Source organism: Colobus angolensis, unplaced genomic scaffold, assembly GCF_000951035.1.
Source record: "Colobus angolensis palliatus isolate OR3802 unplaced genomic scaffold, Cang.pa_1.0 Scaffold104, whole genome shotgun sequence".
Classification (NCBI taxonomy): Eukaryota; Metazoa; Chordata; class Mammalia; order Primates; family Cercopithecidae; genus Colobus; species Colobus angolensis.
In genome coordinates this window covers 5,503,069-5,526,287 of record NW_012111364.1, presented here as the reverse complement: position 1 = coordinate 5,526,287, position 23,219 = coordinate 5,503,069, and the positions used below count along the sequence as shown (strand labels likewise).

At 33.3% G+C, this 23,219-nt stretch overlaps 1 protein-coding gene across 2 annotated transcripts in view; it reads left to right on the top strand.

Annotated features, from left to right (window-relative positions):
* Window positions 1–23,219, top strand: part of PHF14 (PHD finger protein 14) — a 200,413-nt gene that overhangs the window by 75,396 nt on the left and 101,798 nt on the right. For both annotated transcript variants that reach the window (XM_011942981.1, XM_011942988.1), the window contains exons 14-16: window positions 1,255–1,423; window positions 11,750–11,800; window positions 11,924–12,045. In XM_011942981.1, the coding sequence (XP_011798371.1) occupies window positions 1,255–1,423; window positions 11,750–11,800; window positions 11,924–12,045 (342 nt within the window). The remainder of the gene's footprint in view (window positions 1–1,254; window positions 1,424–11,749; window positions 11,801–11,923; window positions 12,046–23,219) is intronic.

Sequence of the window (23,219 nt, the reverse complement as noted above, 5' to 3'; positions counted from 1 at the left end):
TGCTTTTGATCATTCTTTTACATTTGAAGAAAATATGAGTAAAAATTTACTTTTAACAACTGGTTTTAACTTTTTGAAATGGTCCTTTATGATTCACAATGTAAAGATTTCCAGCAGTCCTTGTTTAGATTTTTGCTGTCTAAATGTTAGCCACTAGCCACATATGGCTATTTAAATTTAAATCAGTTAATATTGAAATTTGAAATTTTATCAGTGATATTTGCCACATTTCAAGCGCTCAGTAACCATCTATGGCTAGTGGCTACTGTTCTGGACAGTGCAGATATGTAGATAATCCTAATATTATAAAAAGTTTTGTGGGATACCACTTGTCTAAAGTTTTAGTTTCAATTAATTTTTAATATTACCCATATTAAATTTTTTTATAAATGCTACTTTAACAAGTTCCTTTGGTAAATAAATGTATATTTCTTCTTTTAGAAGTAGTAGGGGCCACCAACTAACATGATCCTTTTTTCCCCCAACACTTCTTGGAGTCTGTTTCTATAGTTTCTTGAAGTAGTATATTCAGCACAACTTGTCATTGACTGCAATTAAAAGATATGATAACTGTGACAAGGAGTAGTGTTAGGGTCCATGAAGGACTTCGATTTTTAGATATCACAGTATATGTCATTTAAAGAAAAGTCATGCTTTCCAAAGGTAAATTGTTATTATTATTTAAGATAGGGTCTTGCTCATGTTACCCAGGCTGGAGTGCAGTGTTGCAATCATGGCTCACTGCAGCCTTGATCTCCTGGGCTCAAGTGACCCTTTCACGTCAGCTTCCTGAGTAGCTGGGATTATGGGTGTGTGCCACCAAACCTAGCTAATTTTGTGTGTGTGTGTGTGTGTGTGTATGTGTGTGAAGACAGTTGTCTCACTGTGTTGTGAGCAATCATCCTGCCTCAGTCTCCTGAAGTGCTGGGATTATGGGTGTGAGCCACTGCAGCTGACAAAACCACCTTTTTAATCAGTGTTGAATCTCATGTTGTTTCACTTAAACATATAGCGTTGTTAAATATGTTCTTATACTTATAGGATACATTAAATTGCCTTAAATATTATATTAACAGTAGTCACTCTTAGAAGAGTGTTTCTGAATGTTTTTTCATTATGTACCCTGTGATCACATTACCTGTGTATATTTTTATATATTCTTCTTATATACCTGGATTTTGTATTTATAAAAACTATAGCTAAAGCCGGAAGATAATAATAAATACATGACTTAAATTTTTCCCATTTATGTAGGCAGTGCTCAGAATGTGACCAGGCAGGGAGCAGTGACATGGAAGCAGACATGGCCATGGAAACCCTACCAGATGGAACCAAACGATCAAGGAGGCAGATTAAGGAACCAGTGAAATTTGTTCCACAGGATGTGCCACCAGAACCCAAGAAGATTCCAATAAGAAATACGGTAGTTTATTTTTTATTTATCATAAGCATCATACAATTCTGAGGCCAAAATTTCAGAGGGTGAGAAAGACACAGGGCGAACGTATACTCAGAAGTCAAAGAAAAAGACATGTATATTACTATTGGTTACTCTTAGCAATTTTTTTTCTATATTATGAAATATACTACATGCTTACCTGAGTGTTTGTAGTTTGTATTTTGTTGGAGACATAATAATAATGAACACACCAGAGCATCCAACACCCACCTTAAAAGACAGACCATTCCCAAAGCTTTAGAAGTTTCCTGTAAATCCTCGACAATCTCATCTTTATCTGTCTAGCCCAGAGGCCACCTCTTTACTCAGCTTTACGTTTCTCATTCATTTCTTTTTCTTTATAGAAGAGATTTACACTGTAAATCTATGTACTTATAAATAATACGTGGTTTATTTTTATAGGTTTTGAATTTCATATGAGTGGAATCAAATGTTTTTCTCTGGTAATTTGGTATTTTGACCAAAATTATGTTGATTTGATTCAGACATGCTGATCCATGTAGTTGTAGTTTATTTATTTTCACTAATGTCTGGTTTTCTATGGAAAGAATAGATTATTACCTAGTTTTTCTTTTGCTTTGTTGATGGGCAGTTAGGTTGTTTTCATGCTTGTCTACTCTATACAGCTTTGTTTTAAATATTCCTATAAATATCTCCTGCAGCATAGTAACAAGGAGTTTGTGTATGTATTAAGGTGTAAATTTGCTAAGTTACAGACTATCTGCATCTTCAGTTTTGCTAGATAACTGCAATTGTTTTCCAAATTAGTTCACACTCGTACCAGCAATGGATAATGTTTCTGTTGCTTCACAAACTTTTGTCCAGTGTTTTAATGCTTTCCAATTTGATGCAGGGAAAATAGCATATTGACATTTTATGTTGCAGTTCTCTCGGTACTCATGATTTTGAGCATCTGTTTACTTATTTTTGGTAAATTGTATTTCCTTTTCTGGGAAATGTGTATGCAAGTCTTTCACCAGTTTTTCTGTTGGGGTGTTTACCCTTTTCTCATTGCAAATTATTCGAGGCCAGGTTTTAAAGAGTTTCTTCTGGGGAAATCATTTATGTTCATTTTTACCAGGTACCTTGAAGGGGCCTCTACCAACTTGAGAATATTTTAAATAAAAGTTTGGTGTGTATGTTTTCTATTACATCAGGAGTGTAAATTTCAAACCTTTAAGTGCTGGCTTACAGTTATGAATTCTTAGGGCATACTTTCCTGGCTTGAGCTGAGGCAGGCACTTTTCAAAAATCTTTCTTTCCACAGGGGAGATATAAAGATATTTTTAGGGTTAGTTGTCATCATTTGTTTTGTTACCTGTTTCATTTTAAAGAGTCTTTGATTTTTTCCTCAAAGTAACAGTTTTCTCAAAAAAATTTTTTTAATCTGTGTTAACCTCCTATATTATAATCACTTAAAAGATCTTATTTGGGAGAATTCACCTTCATTTTTAAAATCAGTTTTGTGTTACGGGCTCATATAAAATTGATGAGGCAAATCTGAGAATTGTTCTCTCTTAGATAATTGAAATAGTTTATTTTGGGTGCTCTAAGTAGATAGACTTGAAATAGTTTTTATTTGTAGTTTCTACTGTTTATAACTCTTTTTTTAGGCTTCAAAAATATATTTTGTTTATAAGGGAACTAGAGAGAATTTTCCTTTGTTAAATAAGCCTGCTAGTTTCTGTTTCTAAAATATTTTCTATAATTGTTTGAAAATGGTAGCTACAGTTATTCTTGAGATCTTAGAGAAGAGTTATTACTTCATATGTCTGTCTGCAAAGATTATCCTCTTATAAAACATTATTTTTCCAGTTTCTTTATTGTTTCAAGAAAGCCTTGTGATTAGTATTATCATCCTTAACTTTGGAGTTATCATAGAGAGGGAAATTATGTATATTACAGTGATATTTTTGTGCCCATAGTTCAGTATTACTTGAAATAAAAGAGAACTCTTTAATATTAAAGGATCCTTCTATTTTTTTCTCTCCTTTACTGGTCTGCTTTTTTTTTAATCCTAAGGAAGCTTTAAACTTTGCTAATATAATCACATTCCTTTCATCTTGTTCTTTGTCTCTAGTTTTCTTGTTTAAAAGTTTTAGACTTATTACAGATTTTGGTCAGTGAAACACCGGAAAAAGAGTCCATGGCCAATAATTTCAGGAAATGCAGTGTGATTATGTTCTTACTTGTAGAAATTCCAATGCATGTTGAAGCTCCAAAAAAAATCCTAATATTTAGAAATAGGATTACTTTTATCTGTTCTTTTTCTTGTTTTTATCAAAAAAGCATTTTTTAGGACACTTTTTATTTTATGTTTTATTTTTTGGTAGCATGGAGTACTGTGTGGTGCTAAGTTTGGAAATAATGCTCCAGAGACCATGGATTATTTGCATTAGGACCATCTTGGATATTTATTAAAATGTAGACTCTGGACCCACCCTAGAGCTAGTACAGACTTTGGACCCATTCTAGAATTAATGAATTAGAATTTATGGGGTTTGACTAAGCAGATTTCTTAGGTGCTAAGCTTATACTAAATAAAAGTTGAAAATGACTATGAATGGTGATTCGCTTTCCTCTTTCCCTCTCATCTTTTCTGCCTGCCTTCCAACAATCCATTCAGAAAACCAGACAGTTGGTGTAAGGTATCATACTAAACTATTCAAGGAATGTAGGGATGAGAGATACAGAAGAGAGTGATCATTTTAATCTTGATCTTACCATTTATGCTGAGTTCCTGTTGTTACCTTAAGTTTTTACTTATTTCTATTTCAGAGTTGTATTTATCTTTTTTAATTAATAGGTGGTATGGTGAAAAATGAGGTGTTCTAGTTGTGTTTCTTAGAACAGTGTTAATTATGAGAGACCAGGCATACAACAACTTACTAACTTGTATAAATACCTTTTGCAATATATAACTGATTTTTCTCTCTCATTGTTACATTTTTAAACTATTGCTCCCAATATTCTCCTACTTACACTTTTATTTTAGCACATGTATTACAATTGGGAACATTCTGTCTTGAAATACATTATTATAGTATTTTTATTTTTGTCAGTGTTTCATTTTTCCTGCCATTAATTGGTCAAAGTATAATTTGTTTTCATGTTAGTCTTATTATTCTATCATGATTTTGAAGAAAATTTTACCTACATGACATACATAGGGCAATCATGACATACCCCAAGCTCATAGACCTGAATTCCTGGCAGACAGCGATTGCCCTGTTTACCACAGAAGAATGGGTCCCATTCTTATGTTGCATCAGTGAAATTATAGAATTATTGTAAAGGCAGCCTAAGAAAGCTCTGTTTAAGTACTTTGTTATTTAGACATTTCCTCTGCATTATTTCTATGTGGAAACTTTTTACTTCCTTTTAGGCAAGGAAATTAATTTTGAAGAAAATATAAATTAGCTTACCCATATTCCTTTTGAAGTTACTTTAAAATTGATGTTTGTACTTGTGGACATATTTTCTAATACTCTAATGTAACTTGAAAGCTTTCAGATTTTCTTTTTGCTTTCTTTGCACTCTATGTCATGTAGTGACTTTTTATCTTTTATAGAAGTGCCAAAGGACTTGTTGGAACCTGTCTTTCCATAGTTTTTACACACATGCATCATCATCTACTGTCTTTGAAGTTCTGAGATCTTTCTTCCTGACTTACAAATTCTGGTTGTGTTTTATATATTTTCTTTTTTGCAAAATAAGTGCAATAAATAGTCAAAATACTTTTTAGCAGCTTTGACTGAAAACTATATTGTTTTTCAGGATGCATTATTTCTTTTAGATCATTATTTTGGAAGGGGATTTAAACACATTTAATCGTTTTTCCATCACACTTAACAATGTGAGCCACTAGCTTGTTTTAAGTGGCAGCCTTTATTTGAGAGATAATCAAATATCCTAGAGCCTACTTTTATTACATTTATGTTTTAACTAATTTTACACATATGTAAAGTACCTATGTAATAATGTTTAAACGTAAGTCTTGAGAATCTGAAAATATGAAATATGTTTCATATAAATATTTTTAGATGCTAATTTAGGAAAAATGTTGAAGCATTTGGATTCAGTTCTATTGAAGTGACTAAAGGTTACTATACATATGTTCATATTTATTTTACTTATTCTTATACTAACTATTTGAATTTTTATAGTTCTGGGAAAGAAGGGTTATTTGTGGGGGCTTTACATACCAGAGTTTTATATTATCAGACTCAAGGTGACTTCTAAGGTATGAGTCAGATTATAAAACCTCTATCTGTCATAGATTCTTAGAAGAAACCCTGGCAAACAGTTTTTGTAGTGAACTAGAACTCACTTTGGCTACTTGGAAGAGATCTACTCTGTGGGTGTCCTTAGCTCAAGTAATCTTATTCAGAACCCTGAGACTCCTGTTTTGCTTTTTGACTCTTGGAAATCCATCACTTTAGTTTATTCCTAGGAGTATGAAATAAAGATAAGAATAGGTGGAGCTTCAAGACTTTACTTATTTTGTATGTACTATTATCTCTGAGAAGGTTTTTATAGCAGCACTTACTTGTCATGTGGAATATATATTTTATTATATATCGTTAGACCCATAGTTATTTCAGTTTATAGTAGTTAAGACAAATTGGCCATAATTTTCTTTTTATTCTCCCATGTATTTTCATAACCCTGTTAATATAAGCTAAATTAGATAAAAAGAAACTCTACAGCCAGTTGACCAAAGGGAAAGCACTCACTTTGGGTGACTGCCATCCCATCTGTTGTTTATTGATAGCCAACAGAAACAGATGACACCTTGTTCATAATTTGTTTTTTGTATATAGCAGTTTTCTTTGAATATTTCATGAACTTTAACTTGTTTTCAATATAGTTTCATAATTGAAAGAGATATTTTTAGGAATTATATATATGTATAATTTTATATTTTTTGGAAATTATATTTTAATTATCTATTACTACATATAATATATACTATACATATAATTTTATATTCTTAGGAATTAAATATATATTATATTTATATATATTAGAATACACTTTATATTGAAGCATTTTTGAATAGCTGCCAGAAAGCTATTGGCATTTATTCCCCAGCATAAATCTAATGCTATTTAGCTTAACAGAGGTTTTCAAAGTTTGACTTAATTGCCCTAATTAACATTGATTTTGGAATTTTGCCTATGAATAGCATGTTCTATTTTTACATATAAGTTACAGAGAGAGGCATTTCTTATGATTCATCTAACCATATATGACTGACTTTAATTATTAATTTGTATAAATATTGATTTGTCAACAAAAACACAAGTGTTAAATTTAGTGACCTGGTCACAAGTGAATATATGAAACCTTGTTTAGTGGTATCAAAGATGTTAAAGTACTGACTCTCTTTTAATTTTAAATTTAGTTCATTTGCCAAATCAATCATGCATTTAACTTTATTGCAAATTAAAATGACCTCAGCTCTAAAAAATTAAAATACATTACATGTTTTTTAGTCCAAATGATAGAGGAGTTAGAGAAATGTTTGTTTGTTTTAGATGAATAAAGTATTTATCTATTTATTTTTATTTTTATTTTTTTGAGACAGAGTCTTGCTCTGTCGCCCAGGCTGGAGTGCAGTGGTGTGATCTTGGCTCACTGCAACCTCTGCCTCCCAGGATCAAGCGATTCTCATGCCTCAGCCTCATGGGTAGCTGAGATTACAGGTGTGTGCCACCACGTCCGGCTAAGTTTTGTATTTTTAGTAGAGATGAGATTTTGCCGTGTTGGCCAGGCTGGTTTAAAACTCCTTACCTCAGGTGATCCACCCGCCTCGGCCTCCCAAAGTACTGAGATCACAGGCCTGAGCCACTGTGCCCAGCCAGAATAAACTATTTAAAAGTTGCCTGCTAGATAAGATAATTTTACACCTTTTCAGTTTAAATACATTGTCTCTAATACCATGCCAATCTCTTCTATGGATTTTTTAATCACCTCTTTTCAAGTAAGTTTATCATAGACAGATTACAAGCAAGGTGATCTAAGCAGCTCAGGTTGTAGTTATTCCCTAGGTAAATCAGGTTCTTAAAAAAACAAAACAAAACAAAAAATTGAAATGTGTCGAGATTTGGAATGAGTTTTAAACTTTCATTTACTTTTAATAGCTTAACTAATTACTGTCAAAATGAATCAGTTTGGAATTGCACCCCAGCTTGATTAATCATGTGGAGTTTCCAGGTAACGTATCTATTACATTCTAAAGCACATACTTGAAAAGTAAAATTCTTCCTTCTTCCACATATTATTTTCATCCTACTGTTTTATTGTTGCTAAAGTTGTTGTAGCCTCAAAATATATAATAAAAGGACCACCCTGTTATATATACTTCTATTCATCTGAGGTGGGACAAGCTCTTTGGTAACTGAAATTTGTCAGATGAGCCATACTTGTTTTTGTTTTTCTTCTTGCTTTTTTGTACCATTTCTCCCTCTTTTAAATTCTGCTTATGTTTTGGGATTCATTCAAGGACACTGCTTTTAAGATAACTTGTCCTTAGGCAGTTATGAATTTTCATAGTTACAGTTGCTGCCACTTCATTAAAACTAGGAAAAAAAAAAAAACACAGCTTTCAACATTTTCTTGGCTGGAGGACTTGGTATTTTATATAGTTATATTTGGATCAAATTCTCTTTTTTTTTTTCTTTGGAAATATTAGTAATGTGATAAATGCTAAGTAAGAGTGCTGTAATTACTTTGGTAATGAATCAAGTTAGTGTGTAGCATGGAGCTACCAGATTAGGTAGACTATAGTGTCAGTTTGAATTTACCCTTTATTGGGTATAATTCTCTAACTTCATTTGAAATGTAAGAAATCTTCATTGGGCGTCACAATGTTACAGTTTAGTGTAAGTATTCAAGTGCAATAAGAGATTTGCATTCTTAATGATTTTGTTCATTTCTATTTGGGATTAAATTATTATTCTTGGATTAGCCATGCAAGAAAAGTCACTGAAGTGACAATTGAGATAACTGAGTTTAAGGTTTACCTCAGAAACTTAACCAGCTGTGTGACATCAGCAAGTCATTTCTCTGGATTGCTTTTTCAGAGCTCTGAGATGATATTATTTTATATTTTTATAACAAGTTTGTTTTTGTAGATGGATATTGTTTGTGTTTCTTGTGTTATTTTAAAGTATTACACGAATATATCAGTGATTACCATTTGGTAATAAATGTACTTAAAGTGACTATTTTAGATAATTACAAATACACCTAATATATGAGAAGAAATTTATAAATGTAGAGAGAAATGGAGCTATACCATTGTGTGATTAAATCACTAATTGGCATTATACCATATGATGCTAATGCAATCTGGGTATGAAGAGAGTTTCAGTTGATGGAGTCATACCAGATATTTGAAGATTGAAGTTACTATCAAAATGGTAAATAAACATCCTTAAAAGAATTGAAAACATGAACTTGCAGCATTAGCATACATACTTGAAAAATTAATTCAAAACTAGATGATACATTTGCTAGTTTGTTACCTAAAAGATGAGTTGGATGAAAAAAAAATGTGAAAATGTATGGCAGTGTTTTGCACATTCTGTTTAGAAGTTTGTGGAACTCAAATGAGTAATTTGAGTATTTTCCACTTGATACTGGTTACGAATTTGGAACATCTTATTGAAATGCCCTGTAGGCCAGGTGCGGTGATTCACTCCTGTAATCCCAGTACTTTGGGAGGCCAAGGCAGGTGGATTGCTTTAGGTCAGGAGTTCGAGACCGGCCTGGCCAACATGGCAAAACCCCTTCTCCAGTAAAAATGCAAAGATTAGCCAGGCTTGGTGGTGCACACCTGTGATCCCAGCTACTTGCGAGGCTGAGGTATGAGAATCGCTTGAACCTGGGAGGCAGAAGCTACAGTGAGCCAAGACTGCTGCACTGTACTCCAGTCTGAGCGACAGAAGAAGATTCTGTCTAAAAAAAGAAAAAAGCCCTGTAAATATACATTATGCAAATTATAGAGTACCAAATTAGGGAAAAATAAACTTTTTGTCAAATTTATATTTTATTTATTTATTTATTTTTGAGACAGTCTCGTCCTGTTGTGCAGGCTTGGAATGCAGTGACTCCATCATGGCTCACTGCAGCCTGCATCTCCTGTGCTCAAGTTATCTTCTCACCACAGCCTCCTGAGTAGCTACAAGCACTCACAAGCATGCCTAGCTGATTTTTTCATTTTTATTGTTAGTAGAGATGAGGTCTCTCTGTGTTGCCCAGGCTGGTCTTGAACTTCTAAGCTCAAGCAGTCTTCCCACCTTAGCCTCTCAAAGTGTTGAGATTATGGCCATGAGCCATGGTACCTGGCCTGTCAGTCAAATCTTTTAATTTGTATTATATAGTATCATTCATTAGTTTTGATTTAACCACTTATAAATTTATTTTATTAAAACAAGTTAATTGAGACTTTATGTCATAAGCATTGTGTTAAGTTTAATTGGGTGTAGAAAGATGAATATGCTATGGTCCTTACCAAGTTGGGAATGAATTTTGTAAGGAGACAGAGAATAAAGCATTAAAGGGCCAGAGTGGCACAGAAGGAAAAGAGATGAATATAGAAATTACTAGCCATAAGTTTTCAGTTAGAACTTGAATAAATGTTGTTAAGGGCCTTTCTACACTGGTGTCCTTAAACTTACATGTATTTGACCTACTTAGGATTCTTGTTAAAGGACAGATTCTAATTCGGTGTGTTGGAGTGAGCCTGAGATTCTGCATTTCTAATATACACTCAGGTGATGCCAGTGATTATGGGTCATGACTGATATTTTGAGAAGCAAGTCTCAGTATTGTTCTTTGGAAGTAAGAATTGTAGATGTAGGGTCTGCATTTAAAGGCCTTTCCTAGATATAGTCTTCATTTTTCTTCCTAATTACTTCCATAATATAATTAAAACATACTAATTGGCAATATAAATGTAAACAGATACATAGTTTATACATTTACTTTTTTTGAATGACAATTTAGTTGACTCTTGGCTATCTAGGGACAGATTAAATGGTAAGCAGTTAACCATGCTATTAAATAACAGTGTACTTGGTATCATGAAGAACTGAAATTACAGTAATGTAAGAAACATTAACATGTCTATACTATAATGTAATTCTGTTTAGAATTATTTGGTACCTACTCTAGCTTGGGAGTGTTCCTTGAACTCAGCTGTCAAAGTTATTTTTGGGAGCAGTGCCTGCATTCTCTTCCATTCTCTAAGGAATAGTGGTCTGCATATGGGAATTATAAAATCTACAGAAGCTGTGCTGTGATTGGTGGAGATTTCTAACATATTGGCTGCAAATACTAATGTAGTTACAGTTCTTTTAAACATTTGTATGCGTTCTTTCAAATGGTAAATGTATTCTGAAATATATGAAGTGAATTTTAGCTAAATTAGTTTAAAATGTCATTTTATGTGGCATTTTAATTAGTTTTATGTTAACTAGAATTTTGGATATGTGAGACCTTTTCCTTCTACTTTTTTTGGCTGCTTAAGAATTATTTCTTGGCCGGGCGCGGTGGCTCAAGCCTGTAATCCCAGCACTTTGGGAGGCCGAGACGGGCGGATCACGAGGTCAGGAGATCGAGACCATCCTGGCTAATACGGTGAAACTCCGTCTCTACTAAAAATAAAAAAACTAGCCGGGCGAGGTGGCGGGCGCCTGTAGTCCCAGCTAGTCGGGAGGCTGAGGCAGGAGAATGGCGGGAACCCAGGTGGCGGAGCTTGCAGTGAGCTGAGATCCGGCCACTGCACTCCAGCCTGGGCCACAGAGCAAGACTCTGTCTCAAAAAAAAAAAAAAAAGAATTATTTCTTTACATAAACATGTATGCACATGCATACATGTAGGCAAATAATGTGTGTAGTATGATCCCAGGTTTAGCATTTCAGCTGTATAAGTCATGTGATAAGTTATGAAAATTTAAGTGTAAATCATAATTATGGACAATTATGAAGTATGGAAAAAATCCTTTAAGTTTGGAGAATTGATTTTTTTCTATCAGATACATGTTTATTTAAAAGTAAAGTACTATAAAGTGTATTTAATTTGTTACTTTTTATTTCCTATGGCATAAATGGTAACAAAATGCAGTGGTCCAATATAGTATTAATTAGAAATAACTAATTTTGCAAGTGCCTAACTTAAGCAATAACGTTAACAGAGGAAATTTATTTTTATCATTAATTAAACATTAGATATACTGTGGATTTTTGTTTTTGTTTTTGTTTTTGTTTTTGTTTTTTCCAGAGAACCAGAGGACGAAAACGGAGCTTCGTTCCTGAGGAAGAAAAACATGAGGTTGGAATAAGTTAAGCACTTTTACACAGTCTTAACTTTGAGAAATTTTCTTGCTTAAAATTGTTTCCATCGTATCCTTATTTTGTTTTGTTATGTTTTATTTTATTATCCCTTGTATGGCAGGAAAGAGTTCCTAGAGAGAGAAGACAAAGACAATCTGTGTTGCAAAAGAAGCCCAAGGCTGAAGATTTAAGAACTGAATGTGCAACTTGCAAGGGAACTGGAGACAATGAAAATCTTGTCAGGTAGGTTGGATGCTAAAACCTTGTCTTTAGGGGATGAAAGTTCCATATTATTTTCTCATCACAGAAAAAATGAGAAAAACAATTTCAGGATAGGACCTTTCTCAAAATATTATGTAGTGGATACAATACTTCAGAAACAGATTTCATCCACTTCTTAACCTCTCACACATGGTTATACTCTGGATTTAGATGTAAATAAAGAGTAATAATCTGCATTTTTAACACAGGGAATTATTTTTCTCTTGACAAGAGAAGTTGACAATGCTCTCTATATAGAGGCCATAAAAGTAATTTGATCTAAACACTGTGTACTAAGATTATGTTTTATGTCATAAAATAATAAAGTTACTAAGCTCTGTTAGCATATTTTAAATGTTTGAAATTTAGAAGCAATGGTGAGAAGACAGACTTTTTATTGAGAAGAACTTAATTAGCATTTTCTTATTGCTTATCAAAACAAATGTGTTAAATGCTTCTCCCTTACGAAATAAAGAAAGGTGAAAAGATGGCCTAGGTTGATTTTGTTTTTTGTTTTGTCTTTGTTTCTTTGTTTCGTTTTGGTACCTTTTTTTTTTTTAATCAGATATAATGCTAATCAGAAATCTTAGCTGATGCTGCACATTGGCTTTTCCCAACGGTCCAGAGGCTGCTAATTTAAGCTGACATGAAGAAATTGATCAAAGCTCTGGGTGAGATGGCAGAGTGAGTGGGTGGACAAAAAGAGAGCTAATTTAAAAGAGGCATCAGACTTTCAAAAGGCAGTGTCACAAAGGTTCTTACAGTTCTTACAGGGAGTTTGTAAGGGAATCCATTCTTATTTCTTTAAAAAAATTGTCTTCTGGTAAAGCCCTGTCAAATTAACTGAGGAAACAGAAATTAAATATTTCAAAAAGAATAAACATATTTATAAAACAAATATATTAGTGTTGTTGTATGTTTTTAAATATTTACTTCCAAATGATTTAATCTATTTTGGTCATTAAAAATATAATTTGTCTTAATTTCTCAAAGAAAGGCATGAAGTCTTAAATTTATGAATTTTTTTATACTATCAATGAGAAAGATAAAGTAAAAATTACAGTAGAAAAAGAGAAAGTTCTTCGACAAAGTTAAGAAAGTTTATAATAATTGGCTAATTTTTTTGAGGTAGTTCATATAGAATGTCTTGGGAGCTATCCTGAAGGTTAAGTTTATTAAAATTTAGGGTAAAGTAGTAAGTAGTTCGAAGTTCAGGAGATACACATGAATAATTCGGACCACAGTATAACTTTTGCAGTATGTCAAAAATGAAATCCCAAGCGTAAGTGTAACATAATGGAGTAAATGAAACAACAAAAATAAAGAAAAATATATATATAATATATTGTATATTATATAATGAACAAAAAATTTAATTCAGGAAAATTCCCTTGGTGTTGAGGATGGAGTTGAGGACTATGATTAATTTGAAACAGTAGTTAAAAACTTACAGAGCTGGTGATCCTTTTATTAATTATTTGAACCTGTATGAGTATCTACTGTCTTACTAATTTTTTTTTTTTAATATGAGATTAATTGAGGCCTTTTTGCTGTAGGACTTAGAGGTTTTTATCAGGTTTTTTGTTTTGCTTTTGTCATATGTTAGAAATTAGGAAACTGAGAAATACAATTTTTGTTTTAAAAGTCAGTTTATGATAGATTTCCAACCCATCATATTTTAGTTGTTTAATAAAAAAAGGGCCATCTTTCTTCTAATTTTGATAAGATTTTTGAACAGTATTACTCTATATTATTTATTTCTTTAGTTTCTGTTATAAAATTTTTATTTCTAATTGCATTATTACAATATGCCAATGTCTGGAATTTTGTGAAAGTCTTCTGGAAGGTAAAGATAATTTTATTACTCTGAAATAATGGATATACAAAGTCCCCTTCCTTGGTTTTGCCTTATTAAGAAGATAATATCGTAAATTGTCTGCAAAGTTTTAAAGAGGTAAGGTAGAGGAAATTAAATGTTTTATTGATACTATATTTTGATATTTCTTAGGACAAGATAAGCTGGATATAAAGCAATACCATAAAATATTTTTGGTTATAATGTGATCTTTAAAAAAAAGTACGCTGTTTACGCACTATTCTTCTTGGGTTGAAGAATTTTATTTTATATAGAATTTCATATGTTTAATAAAAGTAATCTCATAAGCTAATATCTGCCATTTTCCCTGGCATCTCATATTTTGGAACTGGCACTGTTATTGTTTGAAAATCACCCCCCAAAAGTCTACACTTTTTTATTATATTGCATCTTAAATACTGTCTATATATGCTATTTTTTTAACTTTCAAATAAGATACTTTAAATAAGGATTTCTTTTCTCTAAAGATATATTTCAGCGCTTACTCAGAGTTATGTGTATGTCTGTTAGGTTCTCTTTTAAAATTAAACTTCATGGGTCACAATTAGTATTTTATTTAATATACTGTGTTTACTTTCTCAAGTTCTTTTAAACTAATGTTTATATCTCACTAGAACCTGCTCTTCAGCAGTTTTGATTTTTTAAACCACACTTCTCTATGTAATTCAGGCTATATAGAAAATTCTTTCTGATTGTCCTTGCTTTTTTAGTTATTTGTATATGTTTACTTGTGAATTTACATGTATAATTTTTTATATCATTGAACAATTGCATGCAATTTGTCAGTAAACTGTAATTAGTAGGTTTCAACTGTTATTTTCTGCTTTGCCTGTTTATCTTGGGACTTTGGCGAGTAATTTAGCATCTGTGCCTTCGTTTCCCACCTGTTGTAAATGGTCACAATCATACTGTGCTTCATTAGGTACCTTATGAATGATTGCTGAGTGATAGTAAGGTTCTTTCCATATAAAATGTTAGAACAGTAGTATTATTTCATAACACAAGGAATACATGTATGTGTGCATTGAAATAAAGGTCACAATTGGTAAATATGTTTCTAGTTATAATAAATACTTATTTGTTATGTCAGAAAATGTACATGTCCTGTTTTTGTATATAATTTTATCTACAGTGTAGGAGACAAAAAGAAATTTGTCATTACATGTTTTCTAAAATGATTAGATTAAAGTTTTACAGCATCTCAGGAAATTTTATTTTTTTAAGTGCAAGTTTTTTGCCATCTACTTTTAAAATTTAATTAGAAATTATCTGAGAAGTTTTCATCAAAATATGTATTTCTTTATGATACCTTATTTGTTTTTGTTTCCCCAGTTCATGGCACATTTAATACTCAGAAAATGCTTGATAAATGAACTCTGCATAAGTAATGACTGAGTTTTCTTTTGCTGAATTAATAAAAACTGTCACTATTATAATTTAATTCTAGAGCAAATTGAGTCACAAAATATAATGTTTGATGAAGATATTTAAAGGGCTTAATAAAGGACAATTGATTTTTTGTCACAAAAATGTAGTGGATAGTTTTTCCTCCCCTGTATTTTAAGTAAGGAAATAGATTTGAGAATAATTGATGAATCTATGAAAAGTAGAAATGAAGTGATTCCTTTCCTTGAACGTATGTGAAAGGGAAGTGGGCCTGTCTTCTCTTTCAGTCTTTTATCAAACTATAAAATTAGGAATAATACCAAACTTCTAAACCTCAAATTTTATCTTAACTATATAAACTCAATGTGGCACATTTTATTACTTAATCAGAGATAGGAAAGAGAGAAGAAAGGTTTCCTAAAGCTAAGAACCCTGGAATCCGTGAGCCCTCTTAAATAGCATCTTTAATTATATTTTGTATTGTGGCCATTTTTCAGAAGCATTGAGGGTAGGAAATGATCTATTAAGCTATTTCACTTTTATAGCTAATTCTATACTATTAATGCATGCCAGATTCTCCCCTTTATTTGAGTATATGGCAAATTATACAGGTATTGAACCATTTTGATTACAAGGTTAGGGTGTCAATTTGGTCTCTAAACATTGTTGTTAGCACTTTTATTTATTTTACATTTAAAAATCCGGCTTGTCAGTGCATCCTCCCCAACTAAATTTGTTTGTATCATAAATTATTAGGAACACCAGCAAGAATTCATATATGTTACATTTTAATTTCAAATATTAGTCTCTCATTATTCTAATTATAACTTTTTTTTTTTTTTAGTTTTTGTTGTCACCCAGGCTTAGAGTGCAGTGGCACTTTTTTGACACAGTATAGCCTCTGCCTCCTGGGCTCAAGCAGTCCTCTCACCTTTCAGCCTCCCGAGTAGATGAAACTTGATTTTTTATTTTTAATTAACTTTTCTGTTCTAACTAGTATGGAGGCTTATAGACTTCCTGGGTTGTAATTGAAGGGGTTTTTCCCTGTGAGATTTGATTAGACTGAGAGTAAAGCTAAAATTGCTTATAAGTTTAGTTACTATTTTTCATAAAATGTTAGGTCACTAAAAATGGATTATTTTAAATTTAACAAAGTGAAACCAGTCTTGTCCCTCTTAAGATTAGTTAGGATTGCATTTGATCAATTTCTGTCGTTCTTTCTTTTTTTTTTTTTTTTTTTGAGACAGACAGAGCCTTGCTTTGTCACCCAGGCTGGAGTGCAGTGGTGCAGTCTTTGCTCTCTGCAACCTCCACCTCCCAAGTTCAAGCGATTCTCCTGCCTTAGCCTCCCGAGTAGCTGGGATTACAGGTGTGTGCCACCACACCTGGCTAATTTTTTGTATTTTTAACAGAGACAGTGTTTCACCATGTTGACCAGGCTGGTCTTGAACTCCTAACTGCAGGTAATCCCCTTACCTCAGCATCTCAAAGTGCTGGGATTACAGTCATGAGCCACCATGCCAAGCCTGGTCAATTTCTTAAAACAAATTTAGTTAATTTAATTTGATTATAGACTTGCCAAATTAGTGTTTCTTGTATAGTTTATCGTATAGTAATCACTCTTAATGGTGATAAAACATACATTTTCATGTAGGAATAGCATGATTTTCAAGTGATGATGCAAATGTATGTTGTTTATAATACTTAAAAACTAAAACTGAGAAACAAATATAGGTTCTTAAAATGATTTGTGTCTTCTAATAAATTTTAAATGCATTAAAAACATATTTCCTGCATAAGGACATTTTAAGATAAACTTCTGTTTCTCTTCTTTAACTCTGCCAACAATTTCCTGGATAAGTTGTTTCTTTTTTTTTTTTTTTTTTTTTAAATGATTGTTCCCAGAGCTTCGATTTCTAGTATTTCTTTCAATTAAGTATGGCAAAGTATATTCATTCGTGTTACCCTGACAACCTGTGTGATAATCCCTTTTTCTTCCAATTTGACTACTGTTATTTCTGATATAGGTTGTTTAACTTGGCTTTTCTCCTTCAAAGTATCTTAAAAGCATAATTATTGTTTTGCTAATCTTTGTGTAGCTCTATCTTTGCCCCAAGTCACTAAACAAAAAGCACCTCCACAGTCATTAGCCACATTGAGGAATCTTTGGCAAAATATTCAATCTTTCTAATTTTCATGTTAGATTTAATATAAAGGGCAGAGCTAAAGTAGTATAGCAAGATGTCTCTGAAGACATATGGGCTTTCTAAAATTCTTAGCCTAAAGAATTTGCCACTTAAATCTTTCAACAGGATTTACATGAAAAGGGAAGAAAAGCCTGGCATTCTAAGTCCAAATTGATGAAGCATTGGGAATTTGAAAATTTTAAACAAAGGAATATATTTATGACCTTTTTAAAAGTTTGTTTTCGTAGCTTTTTAACTGTCCTTTTGATTTTTACGTTTATTTTTAAAATAACTGTTACTGAAGCAGTTGCTTTTCAGGGAAATTCTGATGTGATTACCAAATAATAGTGTCATCTAATAGTTAAGTAAAATTAAAACTCAATAAAATTAGTAACATCTATTTCTGCTACATTCTGTAGTGTTGAACATAATTACTTTCCTATTCTGAGAAAATACAAATATCTATTTTGTTCAGTGAACAGTTTTTTCTTTTTGTTGTTGTTTTTTTGAGACGGGGTTTCACTCTTGTCGCCCAGGCTGGAGTGCAATGGCGTGATATTGGCTCACTGCAACCTCTGCCTCTCGGGTTCAAGTGATTCTTCTGTCTCACCCTCCCAAGTAGCTAGGATTACAGGTTCATGCCACCACGCCGGCTAATTTTTGTATTTTTAGTAGAGATGGGGTTTCACCATGTTGGTCAGGCTGGTCTTGAACTCCTGACCTCCAGTGATCTGCCTGCTTTGGTCTCCCTGTAATCCCAGAACTGGTCTCCCAAAGTTCTGGAATTACAGGCATGAACCACTGTGCCTGTCCTGTGAACAGTTATTTTTTAAATATTTATTTTAATCAGAAAGGATACTTTTATTGGGGTATCCTTTAGTTTTGAAAATTTTATTTTATTATTGTTTTTGAAAACCTTTTTATTCAATGATATGAGCTTTTAAAAAGCTACACTTTTGAGTTGAATCAGCTTAATAATAGAAGTAGGGCTCTTTAAAGATTGTTAATATTTAATATATGAATAGTGCTAGAATGTATAAAGAAATCTGCCTGAGCAGTGATTAACAAAGATATTTTTCTTTCCTTTTTAAATCAAAGTTAAATAGACAAAAAGAGCAAATGTTACCACTATTTAAACTTTTATTATACATCATCTTTGCTGATATATATTTTTTGAATATACATTTTAATGGACCACAGTCTTAGTAATTTAAATGTAGGCAACAAAAAAAACCTTAAAAAATGACTGTTAACTATGTAGAAACTTCATTATAAATGCCTTATTTTACAGATCTTAAATCTAGACTATGTAAACTAGATAAACAATAAACTTCCCTAAAGTTGAACATTTTGTAATGATGAAATGATGAAACAAATAGAAACAGAAACACTGTTTCTTAGAAATAGTATTTATAAATTGTTTCATCCAGTGGTTTGCTGACTTTTAGACCTCAGCTTAAAATCAAACTTAAAATATTCAGAAAGTAGTTTCAGAATTGCCAACCAAAACCACTGTAAAAGGTAAATCTAACCAAGTTTAATAGTAGTTTGGCCTGTGTGTATGGGTTGGGGGATGGTAAAAGTTACATACAATGAAATGCATATATATTATATGAATAAATTGGTGAATTTTGACAAAAGCATACAATTGTGTAACCCCCGTTTCTATCAAGATACAGAACATTTTCATTGCTCCAGAAAGGTCAAAGACAACGACTCTTCTATTTTTTTTTTTTTTTTAACAATAGATTAGTTTTGTCTCTTCTAGAGTTTTATACAAATTTATACAAATGGCATTTTTCTCCTTTATTTGATTTTAGCCATTATAATGAATGTGTAGAGGTATCCCACTGTTGTTTTAGTTCTCATTACTCTGTTAAGTAATGATGTTGAGCATATTTTCTTTCTTTCTTTTTTTTTTTTTTGAGCCCCTCTGTTGCAGAGGATGGAGTGCAGTGGCACAACATGACACACTGCAGCCTCAACCAGGCTCAAGCGATCTTCCCACTTCAGCCTCCCAGGTAGCTGGGACTACAGGTGCGCACCACCAAACCCAGCTAGTTTTTTTTTTTTTTTTTAGAGACAGACATTCGCCGTGTTGCCCATGCTAGTCTTGAACTCCTAGGCTAAACAGTCCTCCCATTTTGGCCTTCTAAAGTGGTGAGATTATGGGTGTGAGCCGCCACACCAGGCTTATTGAGCACATTTTTATTTGCTCACTGGTAGGTAGTATGTCTTCTTTTGTGAACTAATTCTTTTGCTTATGTTTTAAGAAATTGAGTTGTTTAGTATTGAGTGGTAGGAATTACTAATATAATTGGGATGTAATTTCTTTTTCAAATATGTATTTTGCATATATACTCTTTTTATTTGTGGCTTGCCTATTCATTTTCTTTAATGGTATTATTTAAGGAGCAGAAGTTGCTAATTTTGCAGATGTCCAGCATAGCAATATTTTGTTTTATGGTTATTGTTTTTATTTCCTGTCTAATAATTCTTTGCTTAGGTCCAGGTGACAAAAACTTTCTTCTTTGTTGTCTTCTAGAAGCTTTGTACTTTTGGCTTTTATATTTTATGTCAGCTATCTGAAATTAATTTCTGCATATGGTTTCAGGTAGAGTTAAGGAAGATTTGTTTATTGTCTGCCCCATGTGGATTTCCAGTATCATTTGTTGAAAATATTTGCCTTTCCACATTAAATTACTTTGGTGCCACTTTTAAATGCCAGTTGGCATTTTCAATGTGGGTTTATTTCTGAACTTTCTATTATATTCCATCGAGTTACGTATTTATTCCTGTGCCCAGACCAACTGTTGATTACTCAGGCTGTGTAGTAAGCTGTTTCATTTTTCTAGATCCTTTGCATTTTCATGTAAGTGTTAGAAACAGCTTTTCTAAATTTTTCTAAAATTTTCATTTTAAGAAGGAAAGCCTGGACATAACACCAAAAGAATAGGTAATAACAGCAACAAAAATTAGGTAAGTTGGACTAAAATCAAAGTTAAAGACTTTTGTGGATGAAAGGACACCATCACCAGATGGTAAAAAGGTTAACCCATAGATTGGAGGGAAATATTTCAAGTTATGTTTCTGTTAAGGGATTGAGAATATATAAAGAACTTCGGCAACTCAGCAATAAGAAACAACCCCGTTAAAAATGGGCATAGGACTTGAAAATATTTCTCCAAAGAAGATACATAATAGCCAACAAGCATATGAAAAGATGCTCAACATCACGAATCATTCAGGAAAAGTAAATTGAAACCACAGTGAGATATCACCTCACACCCATTGTGCTAGTTATCATTTAAACACACACACACACACACACACACACACAGAGAAAATAACAGGTGTTGGCAAGGATGTGGAGAAATTGGAGTTCTTGTACATTACTCTTGGGAATATAAAATTGTGCAGCTACTATGGAAAACAGTATTTTAATTCCTCAAAAAGTTAAAGACAGAATTACCATTTGATCTGTTAATACTGCTATAGCTGTACACCCAAAGTAGAGACTCAAACAGATAATTGAACACCTGTTTTCATAGCAACATTAGTCACAATAGCCAAAAGGTGGGAGCAACCCAAGTTCCACTGATGGATTAAAGGATAAACAAAATGTACTGTATATATGTTTGTTGTCTTAGTTCATTTTATGTTGCTAAGAAGAAATACCTGAGGCTGGATAATTGATAAAGAAGGAAATGTTTATTTGGCTCACAATTCTTATTGTTGGGAAGCTCAAGATTGGGCATCTGCATCTGGTGAGGACCTCAAGCTGCTTTCACTCATGGTGGAAGGTAAAGGAGAACTGGTATGTTCAGGGATCACATGACAAAAGAGGAATCAAGAGAGGGGGAGATGTCAGGCTCTTTTTAATATCCAACTATCAAAGGAACTAATAGAGTTAAAACACACCCCTGAGGAGGTCATTAATCTCTTCATGAAGGATTCATCTTCATGACATAAACACCTCCCATTCGGACCCCCCTAAACTGGGATAACGTTTCAGCATTAGGTTTGGAGGTGACAGGTATCCAAATCATAGCATACATACAGTAGAATATTATCCAGCCTTAAAAAGGAATGAAATTCTGGGCCAGGCGCGATGGCTCATGCCTGTAATTCCAGCACTTTGGGAGGCCGAGGCAGATGGATCACGAGGTCAGGAGATGGAGACCATCCTGGCTAACATGGTGAAACCCCGTCTGCACTAAAAAATACAAAAAATTAGCCAGGCGTGGTGACGGGCACCAGTAGTCCCAGCTACTTGGGAGGCTGAGGCAGAATGGCTTGAACCCGGGAGGCGGAGCTTACAGTGAGCTGACATCGTGCCACTGCACTCCAGCCTGGGCGACAGAGTGAGACTCCGTCTCAAAAAAAAAAAAAAAAATTCTGATAGATACTGCAACATAGAAGAACCTTGAGAACATTATGCCAAGTAAAATAAACCAGTTACAAAAGGGGACAAATACTGAATGATTCCACTTATATGAGGTTCCTAGAGTAGTAAAATTTATAGAGACAAAGTAAAAATGGTGGTTTCCAGGGGGAAGGAGGAATGGGCAGTTAGTGTTTAAGGGGTACAGAGTTTCAGCTGGGAAAGATGAAAAATTCTGGAGATGGATGGTGGGGATGTTTGCACAACAGTGTGAATGTGAATGCCACAGAGCTGTACACTTAAAAATGGTTAAGATGGTCAATGCTATGTATATTTTACCACAGTTGTTTTTAAAAAGAACCACAAGAACAAAGCCTGCAGAGATTATGATAGGCTTTGTGTTGAATACATGGGATTTGGTGGCAGGGGGAGGGGCCTGGGGCAGGGGGACATTAACATTTTAACCATGTTGCATCTTTGTATTTATGATCATGGTATATCTCCATTTATTCAGATACTCAGGTAGTCTTGATTGTTTCTCACTGATGTTGTAGTTTTGAGTTTAGAAATCTTGCATATCTTTTATTACATGCGTTTTTAAGAATGTAATGTTTTTGATGCTATTGTATAGGATATCTTTAAAGTTTTCTGAGTTTAGAGCTGCCAGGTGGTCAATTAGAAAAACAAGCAAAGTTCAAAGTAACAAAACTTTATTTTCTTATTTTTGTAGTATCAGAAAGAAGCCAGTCAGGAAAGGTTGACGGCTCCTGAGTATTACATTGTTTCCCACTGAACAGCAGTGGGCAAGAGGAAGATAAGTGCAGATATTAACACCCCGCCCCCCAACCAGCACCCCACACCACACATACGCTTGTACTTAGAGGAGAAATTTAGTCTCACTGCTAAAGGATTCCCAAACAAAGGTTCCTGCTCTTTTATGGACCCAGGGGCTTCTGGAAGGGAGATGGGAAGGGGTAGGAAGTAGAAAAGTACTGAGTCCGCACGGAGAAGTGTCTTTAAGTCTCCTCAGTAAGGGTGTCGATAAGGCACGTGTTTGCTGGGCTTCTCCATCCCCTCTCTCCCAGGGAACCTTCAAAATCAACCTTGCAAATCTGGGATAAACCTTTCTGGTCATGCTGTATTGCTTCTTTTATGTATTTTTAAAATTTTGTTAATATTTTGATAAGGGTTATACATTCTCTCTGTATGTATTCCCTCCCTCCCTCCCTCCTTCCCTCCCTCGTTCCCTCCCTCCCTCCCTTCCCCTCTCTCTTTCTTTTCTTGACAGAGTTTCACTCTTGTTGCCCAGGCTGGAGTGCAATGG